Source organism: Herpailurus yagouaroundi, unplaced genomic scaffold (assembly GCF_014898765.1).
Source record: "Herpailurus yagouaroundi ecotype Mexico unplaced genomic scaffold, PumYag 566, whole genome shotgun sequence".
Taxonomy (NCBI): domain Eukaryota; kingdom Metazoa; phylum Chordata; class Mammalia; order Carnivora; family Felidae; genus Herpailurus; species Herpailurus yagouaroundi.
Window position 1 is genome coordinate 2,376,938 of NW_024412783.1, and position 9,730 is coordinate 2,386,667.

The window sequence follows — 9,730 nt, forward strand, 5'->3', positions numbered from 1 at the left end:
TATTCGGTTTTCTTACTTAGAATCTATTTTGTCTAATATAATTATAGCTTCCCCTATTCTCTTTTGGTTTCCATTTGCATGGAATAACTTTTTCCTTCCATTCACTTTGAACCTACATGTTTTCTTAAAGCTGAAGTGAGTGTTTTGTAGGCAGCATATAGCTCAATCTTTTATCTAATCCATTTAGTGACTCTATGTTTTTTTTATCAAAGAATTTAATACATTCATATTTAAAATAAGTATTTATACTTAAGAACTTACTACTGCTATCTCATTCATTTTTTTCTCCTGATCTTTCTTATTTTGTACTTTCTTCTCTTTCTGTCTTCCTTTGTGAATGATGATTTTACATCTCAGTGTACTTTGGTTCACTTTTGTTGTTGTTGTTGTTGTTGTTGTTGTTGTTATTGATCATTTGTAAGTTTGTACTTTGTGTTTACCTTGAGGCTTATATAAAATATCCTATAGTTATACCAGTCTATGTTAAGGTAATAAAAACTTTTCTATATTTGCATAGAAATACTCTACTGTTTTTTAGTACCATTTTTCATATGTTTTATATATCACAATTTACCTCTTTTTATATTATATATTTATTATTGAATTATAGTAGTTGTATTTATTTTTTTAATTTTCCTTTATTTTTTTAATTTTAAAGTTTTATGTATTTATTTTGTGTGTGTGAGAGAGACAGAGACAGAGACAGAGAGAGCATTAGCAAGGGAGAGGCAGAGAAAGAGTGAGAGAGAGAATCCCAAGCAGGCTCCATGCTATCAGCACAGAGCCCGATATGGGGCTCAAACTCACCAATGGTGAAATCGTGACCTGAGTTGAAATTGAGAATTGGACACCTAACTGACTGAGACACCCAGGCACTATTCCTCTGACTTTTACACTAGAATTAATTGATAATACACTATCATACTACAATATTAGTGTACTTTAACCTTGAATATATGATTATCTTTAGAACTTTTATACTTCCAGATGTTTTCAAGTTTCTTATTAGTGTTCTTTTATTTAAACTTAAAGATGTCCTTTCAGCTTTTCTTATAAGGAAGGGGTAGTGGTAATAAGCCCCTGAACATTTTTTTTTTGTCTTGTTAGGTCTTTATCATGGTCATTTTTGAAAGATACATTTGGTGGGTACAGTTTTCTTGGTTAGCAGTTTTTTTTTTTTCCTTTTAGCACTTTGGATATTTTATAACTTTATCTGGCCTGCAAATTTTCTGCTGAAATATTCACTGACAGTTTTATGAGGATTTCTTGTAAATGTATTTTTCCCTTCAAGCTTTAAAATTTCCTCTGTTCAATTTTAACAGTTTTATTTTAAATTGATTAATATTGGGGCGCCTGGGTGGCTCAGTCAGTTAAGCGGCCGACTTCAGCTCAGGTCATGATCTTACGGTCCATGAGTTCGAGCCCCGCGTCAGGCTCTGGGCTGATGGCTCAGAGCCTGGAGCCTGTTTCGGATTCTGTGTCTCCCTCTCTCTGACCCTCTCCCATTCATGCTCTGTCTCTCTCTGTTTCAAAAATAAATAAACTTAAAAAAATAAAATAAAATAAATTGATTAATATTTTATTATTTAAGTTACTGAATAAACGTTTGGAGGTTCATAATAATCATGAACTTAGATGAAGTTTCCTGCCCCTCTATCTTTATTTTCATTATGGGATCACCAAAAATGTATACATTGTTTTGTTGTTTTTTTCACGATTTCTCATAACTCACATAGGATGTCTTCATTTTTTGTCATTCTTTTTGTTTTATTTTTTTTTCTGTTCTCACTGGATAATTTCAAATTATTTTTGGCTCACAAGTTCTTTCTCTGTTAGATCAGGTCTGATATTAGTGTTTTCTATTGAACTTGTAATTTCTTTTTTTTTATTCTAACTTGTATTTCTTTATTTTTTTTTAACTGACATCCAAATTAGTTAGCATATAGTGCAACAATGATTTCAGGAGTAGATTCGTTAGTGCCCCTTACCCATTTAGCCCATTCCCCCTTCCACAACCCTCCCATAACCCTCAGTTTGTTCTCCATATTTATGAGTCTCTTTGTTTTGTCCCTCTCCCTGTTTTTAAATTATTTTTGTTTCCCTTTTCTTATGTTCATCTGTTTTGTCTCTTAAAGTCCTCATATGAGTGAATTCATATGATATTTATCTTTCTCTGACTAATTTCACTTCACATAATGCCCTCCAGTTCCATCCTGGTAGTTGCAAATGGCAAGATTTCATTCTTTTTGATTGCCGAGGAATATATATATATATACCACATCTTTATCCATTCATCCATCGATGGACATTTGGGCTCTTTCCATACTTTGGCTATTGTTGATAGCACTGCTATAAACCTGGGGCTGAATGTGTCCCTTCAAAATAGTACACCTAGGGGCGCCTGGGTGGCGCAGTCGGTTAAGCGGCCGACTTCAGCCAGGTCACGATCTCGCAGTCCGTGAGTTCGAGCCCCGCGTCGGGGTCTGGGCTGATGGCTCAGAGCCTGGAGCCTTGTTTCAGATTCTGTGTCTCCCTCTATCTCTGCCCCTCCCCCGTTCATGCTCTGTCTCTCTCTGTCCCAAAAATAAATAAACGTTGAAAAAAAATTAAAAAAAAAAAAAGAAAAAACAAAATAGCACACCTGTATCCCTTAGATAAATATCAAGTAGTGCAATTGCTGGGTCGTAGGGTAGTTCTATTTGTAGTTTTTGAGGAACCTCCATACTGTTTTCCAGAGTGGCTGCACCAGCTTGTATTCCCACCAACAATGTAAAAGAGATTCTCTTTCTCCGCATCCGTGCCAACATCTGTTGTTGCCTGAGTTGTTAATGTTAGCCATTCTGACAGGTGTGAGGTGGTATCTCATTATGGTTTTGATTTGTATTTCCCTGATGATGAGTGACGTTGAGCATTTTTTCATATGTCAGTTGGCCATCTGGATGTCTTTGTAGAAGTGTTTCTTCATGTCTTTTGCCCATTCCTTCACTGGATTATTTGTTTTTTGGGTGTTGAGTTTGATAAGTTTTTTATAGATTTTCGATACTAACCCTTTTATCTAATATGTCATTTGCAAATATCTTCTCCCATTCTGTTGGTTGCCTTTTAGTTTTGCTGATTGTTTCCTTCACTGCACATAAGCCTTTTATTTTGATGAGATCCCAGTAGTTCATTTTTGCTTTTGGTTCCCTTTCCTCCAGAGACGTGTTGAGTAAGAAGGTGCTGCAGCCAAGATCAAAGGTTTTTTCCTGCTTCTCCTTGAGGATTTTGATGGCTTCCTGTCTTACATTGAGGTCTTTCATCCATTTTGAGTTTATTTTTGTGTATGGTGTAAGAAAGTGGTCCAGGTTCATTCTTCTGCATGCTGCTGTCCAGTTTTCCCAGCACCACTTTCAGAAGAGACTGTCTTTATTCCATTAGATATTCTTTCCTGCTTTGTCAAAGATTAGTTGCCCATACATTTGTGGGTCCATTTCTGGGTTCTCTATTCTGTTCCATTGATATGAGTGCCTGTTCTTGTGCCAGTACCATAATGTCTTGATGAACACAGCATCCTTTATTGATAAAAACCCTCAAGAAAGTATGGATAGAAGGAGCATACTTTGAGATCATAAAAACCACATATGAACAACCCAACGCTAATATCATCCTCAATGGGGAAAAACTGAGAGCTAATATCATCCTCAATGGGGAAAAACTGAGTGGACAGGGATGTCCACTCTCACCACTGTTATTCAACATAGTATTGGAAGTCTTACCCTCTGCAATCAGACAATACAAAGAAGTAAAAGGCATCCAAATCGGCCATGAGGAGGTCAAACTTTCACTCTTCTCAGATGACATGATACTCTATATGGAAAACCCAAATGATTCCACCAAAAAACTGCTAGAATTGATTCATGAATTCAGCAAAGTTGCAGGATATAAAATCAATGCACAGAAATCGGTTGCAATCTTGTACACCAACAATGAAGCAACAGAAAGAGAAATCAAGGAATCAATCCCATTTACAGTTGCACCAAAAACCATAAAATACCTAGGAATAAATCTAACCAAAGAGGTGAAAAATCTATATGCTGAAAACTATAGAAAGCTTATGACAGAAATTGAATAAGACACAAAAAAAGGAAAAAGATTTCATGCTCCTGGGTAGGAAGAACAAATATTGTTAAAATGTCGATACTAGGCCTCTTAGCGTCACCGGCAATGAATGCGCGGAGGACTGGGTTCGAACCTGCAATAAACGACCCTTGCCGCTTGGCTTTGACTCTGGACTCTGGTGGTTTGTTTTCGGGGGGTCTCTCGAATCAGGGCATATCATTTGGGGGCTCGTCCGGGATCACCCCAAGCCCACCAGACCCCAAGTCAACGGGTCGTCCCTGAGACCGATCAGATACAGATGGGCCAATCTCAAAGCACTCCCCTTTCTCTCCTCATTGCTAACTTCAGGGATGTTAGAACCAGAGGACAGAATTTGAGTCTAGACATCCAGAGGGGAAAATTAATAACCCTCTGCCATTCCGAATGGCCAACCTTCGGCATTGGATGGCCAACCGAAGGAACTTTTTGCTTCCCTATAATCGCTAAGCCCACCTGGGACGACTGTCAGCAGCTCCTCCACATCCTGTTCACTACAGAGGAGCGAGAGAGGATACAATTAGAAGCAAGAAAGCTGGTTCCCGGAGACAACAGTCAGCCGACATCTAACCCTGACCTCATTAATGCGACTTTCCCCCTAACCAGACCTCCACAGGACGAATGGGACTACAACACGGCAGAAGGTAGGGGAAGGCTACTCATTTATCACCAGACTCTGATGGTGGGTCTCTGGGCTGCAGCTCGCAAGCCCACCAATTTGGCTAAGGTATATTCGGTCATACAGGGAAAGGCAAAGAGTCCAGCTGCTTACTTAGAGAGATTAATGGAAGCCTTTAGACAGTTTACCCCCATGAATCCAGAAGTCCCTGAGAACCAGGCTGCTGTTGTTATGTCCTTTGTAAACCAAGCAGCTCCTGACATTAAAATAAAACTCCAAAGTCTAGAGGATTTAGAAGGTAAACAGATCCAGGATCTGCTCCATATAGCGCAACGGGTCTACATCAACAGGGACGCCCCAGAAGAGAGACAGATCAAGGCCACAGAGAAATGACTAAAGTCCTGGCCGCTATAGTCCAGAAAGAACAGCCACCCCCAGAAGGCACTCAAACAACACGCCCTCCCAGGCGGTACTTAGATAAAGATCAATGCGCCTATTGTAAAGAAAAAGGCCATTGGATACAAGAATGCCCCAAGAAGAAACAACCCCGCCCCAGCCAAGGACAATGGCAGCCTAAAATAGCCCCCATACTGTTTACCCAAGATACAGAATAGGGAGGACGGGGTTCAGATCCCCTCCCCGAACCTAGGGTAACATTGCAAGTGTAGGGGACCCCGGTCCAGTTCCTACTTGATACCGGGGCACAGCACTCAGTTCTGGTCAAGCCCCATAGAAAAGTATCTGAAAAATCATCCTGGGTACAAGGGGCCACTGGAATAAAGACGTACCCCTGGACAACTCAGAGGACTGTGGACCTAAGAACTGGGAAGGTAACCCGCTCCTTCCTGGTCATTCCCGACAGCCCCTGCCCCCTGTTGGGGAGGGATTTGCTTACCAAAATGGGGGCCCAAACTCATTTCCAACCAGGGGGATCGCCAGCGGGGAGCGGGGGCGGGGCCGCAGCTCGCGCAGCAGCGGGCGCCGCCATGGCGTCCCGTGGGCAGCTGCTGGGGCACGCATCCCCGGGGCGCAGACCCGCGCACCACTCGGCCTTGGCGGGAGCCGCCCTGACAGGGCAAAGGGGTCTGGGAGGACTTGCAGGACCAACCATTATCAGATACGGATGCCATCTGGTTCACTGATGGAAGCAGCTTCGTTCACCAGGGACAAAGGTATGCGGGGGCGGCCGTAACTTCAGAAACCGAGGTGGTTTGGGCAGAAGCCCTACCCCCCCGGAACCTCGGCCCAGAAGGCTGAATTAATAGCCTTAACCCAAGCCCTAAAATTAGGAAAAGACCGAAAGCTAACCATGTACACTGATAGCCAATATGCCTTTGCCACCGCTCATGTACATGGGGTGATATACAGAGAACAGGGGCTCCTCACAGCTGAAGGGAAAGACATCAAAAATAAAGAAGAGATTCTAGCCCTGCTAGCAGCCTTATGGGAACCCAAAAAGCTAGCGATTGTGCATTGCCCAGGACAGCAGAAGACAACCGACCCAGTTTCCCAGGGCAACAATTTGGCCAATCAGACTGCAAAAAAAAACATAGCTGGCCCCCAGCACAATTGCTGACCCTACAGCTGCCAGACCCCGGACCCCGGGAATTGCCCCCCCCAGCCCTGAGTATTCAGAAAGCGACATTCAATGGATGAGTAAACTTCCTATGACCCGGATCAAAGATGGCTGGTGGAGAGACTCCAAAAGCAGCATTATACTCCCAGATAAACAAGGATGGCAAGTTCTAGAGTGGATCCATCGCAGCACCCACTTAGGTTCCCAGCGAATGTTGGACTTACTGAGACAGACTGGACTAAAAATCAGAAATGTCTCTGATAAGGTCGATCAAGTAGTCACTAAATGTACAGTGTGCCAACTCAACAATGCGAGTAGCAATCCTCAGACAACAGGGGTAAGACAAAGAGGGAGCAGACCGGGGACCTATTGGGAAGTAGATTTCACTGAGGTAAAACCAGGAAAATATGGATATAAGTATTTGCTAATTTTTGTAGATACTTTTTCAGGATGGACTGAAGCCTTTCCAACCAAGAATGAAACGGCGCAGATTGTAGCCAAAAAGATCCTAGAAGAAATCCTGCCCAGGTATGGTTTTCCAGTAATGATAGGGTCAGACAATGGACCTGCATTCATCTCTAAGGTAAGTCAGGGACTGGCTTCCATACTTGGGGCTGATTGGAAATTACATTGTGCATTCCGACCCCAAAGCTCAGGACAGGTAGAGAGAATGAACAGAACATTAAAAGAGACCCTAACCAAATTGACCATGGAGACTGGCGCTAATTGGGTAGTCCTTCTCCCCTACACTCTGTTCAGGGTGCATAACTCCCCATACAAACTGGGACTCACACCCTATGAAATAATGCATGGTAAACCACCCCCCATCATCCCTAACCTAAAAGATGACCTTGTCAAAACTGAGAACGATAATGGTCTTGAACTCTTGCTCTCCCTACAAGCCTTGCAGAGGGTCCATGAAGATGTATGGCCCAAGTTAAAAGAACTTTATGACACTGGACCCCCGCCTATTCCTCATCAATTCTGACCTGGGGATTGGGTCCTCATCAAACGTCATTGGCAGGAGACTCTGGAACCCAGGTGGAAAGGACCCTTCCAGGTCATCCTGACAATGCCTACGGCCATCAAAGTAGACGGAATCACCTCCTGGATCCATTACACCCACGCCAAACCAGTGGACCCGTTCTCAGACCTCATCAGACCTTCAAAGACAACCTGGACTGTTGATCGGACTAAGGACAATCCCTTAAAATTGACCCTACGCCGCCAATGGACTGAGCCGTAACTATGGTACTTGCCCTCCTCTTGATTGTTCTGCAAATTCTGTCTGTAAATCCAAACCCCCACACCCCCTATAATTTGACATGGGAAATTACTAACTTAGAGACTCATGAAATCTACAACAAAACCCTAGGAACTGCCCCATTAAATACCTGGTGGCCAGATTTATATTTTAATTTAGAAAAAGTTAGTCCATTAGAAGAAATGGAAGGAGGTAAATGGAGGCAACTGCAAAGGAGGGTATCAATAAGTAGAAATGGATTTTATGAATGTCCAGAATTTAGGATGGGGGCGATGAGGCACACATGTGGAGGGTTTGAAACTCTATTGTGCAGCCTGGAGTTGCATCACCTCCAATGATGGGGAATGGAAGTGGGAAGTAAAACCCCAATTTATTGAAAAAAAAAAAAAAATAAAATGTCGATACTACCCAAAGCAATCTACATGTTCAATGCAATCCCTATCAAAACAACATGAGCATTCTTCACAGAGATAAAACAAATAATCCTAAAATTTATATGGAACCAGAAAAGACCCTGAATAGCCAAAGTGATGTTCAAAAAGAAAACCAAAGCAGAAGGCATCACAATCCCAGACTTGAATTTTTAATTGCATTTACTGTATTCTTCAGAGCCACAATTTCTCTTTGGCTCTTTTCTATGACTTCTATCTTTGAAAAGCTCACTTTGTGTATTGTTTTCTTGATTTTATTGAATGATCTTTCTGTGCTTCCCTTAACTCACTTTTATAAAAATTATTTTGAATTATTTATTGGGTAAATTAGAGATATCCATTTTTATGAAGTTGTACTGGGAAACTATTATGTTCTTATTGTAGTGTGATGATTCTATGAATCTTTATGTTCCTTGATGTCTACAAGGGTCTTCACATTTGCAGTACTAGATAATTTTAGTCTTCACTGCTTTGCCACTTCAATAAGTATAATGTTGGATTTAATTTCTTTTTTATAATTTTTCTAATATTTATTTATTATTGAGACAGAGAGAGACAGCGCATGAGCATGGGAGAGGCAGAGAGAGGAGACACAGAATCTGAAGCAGGCTCCAGGCTCTGAGCTGTCAGCACAGAGCCCGACGCGGGGCTAGAACTCAAAAACTGCAAGATCATGACCTGAGCCAACGTCAGATGCTTAACTGACTCAGCCACTCAGGTGTCCCAATGTTGTATTTAATTTCTTAAAAGGTGTACTAACATTTCCTAAGGCTAATTCCCCACATTAGTAAACATTTGTGTTTTTATTCTGTGATGATTTATCAATCATGTGTCTTCTAATTTTTGTACTTTTCTATTGTATGAAATTTAAATGTAATTTAATTAAAAATTATACATATGGTCTGTATACTTTGCCCTCACTTAAAACATATGCTCACAGATTTTCCCCCCAGTAATGTTAACAAATTAGTATATTAAATAATTTGTGTTAACTATATTTTCCTATTTATTAAAAATGCATTATATTAACTTGGGAAATATAATTATAAATTATAATTTAAAATTAACTTTAAATTTAACAACTGTATACTTGCACATACCAAGTACTGTTCTAGATTATGTGTTAAATATTAAGGGAAAATTCTCCAAATTCCATATCATATTTAAATGTATTATATGGTTTTAATTGATTTGCCGTAAGTCCTACCAAGTATTTACAGAAGTAATTAACCCCATGTGAGATAGAGAAACTGATGTTCAGAGCAAATTATTCCCTCTTCACAGCAAGAGACAGATGGGAGCCTTAGAACCATGTCTTCTGATGTTTTCCTTGTGTTTTGGTGTCAAACCTTGCCATTAGTTGGTAAGCAATTTCCAAAGAAGAGGAGCATGCTGCACAATGAGCAGCTCCCAGCTCATTAATCCTAATGATAAACTGGGGGAAAATTCCTCTGAGAGTGATATGTTGTTAAAACCCATGTTCATTTTCTGTTAGATACCAGGTAGTCTGTCTACCAAGGACCTGATGATGCATGTTGAAGGGCAGTCATGCCCTCCTTGATATCTTTCTACAGGTGAGGGATATGGACATGAAATTAATTGAACTCTTGCTTCCACATACTTATTTTATTTACACAAAAAATAAAATACATATTTATATAATGTAAACATTGAAATAATGGGTGGTATAAAGTTTAACTTTTCAA

At 40.7% G+C, this 9,730-nt stretch overlaps 1 protein-coding gene across 1 annotated transcript; it reads left to right on the forward strand.

Annotated features, from left to right (window-relative positions):
• Positions 1 to 4,203: 4,203 nt before the first annotated feature.
• On the forward strand, positions 4,204 to 7,479 carry LOC121023595 (uncharacterized). The gene is given in 5 exon segments (XM_040465543.1): positions 4,204 to 4,223; positions 4,309 to 5,123; positions 5,126 to 5,687; positions 5,726 to 5,925; positions 6,779 to 7,479. Coding segments are annotated over 5 exon segments (2,136 nt in total). The 3' UTR covers positions 7,318 to 7,479.
• Positions 7,480 to 9,730: the final 2,251 nt, after the last annotated feature.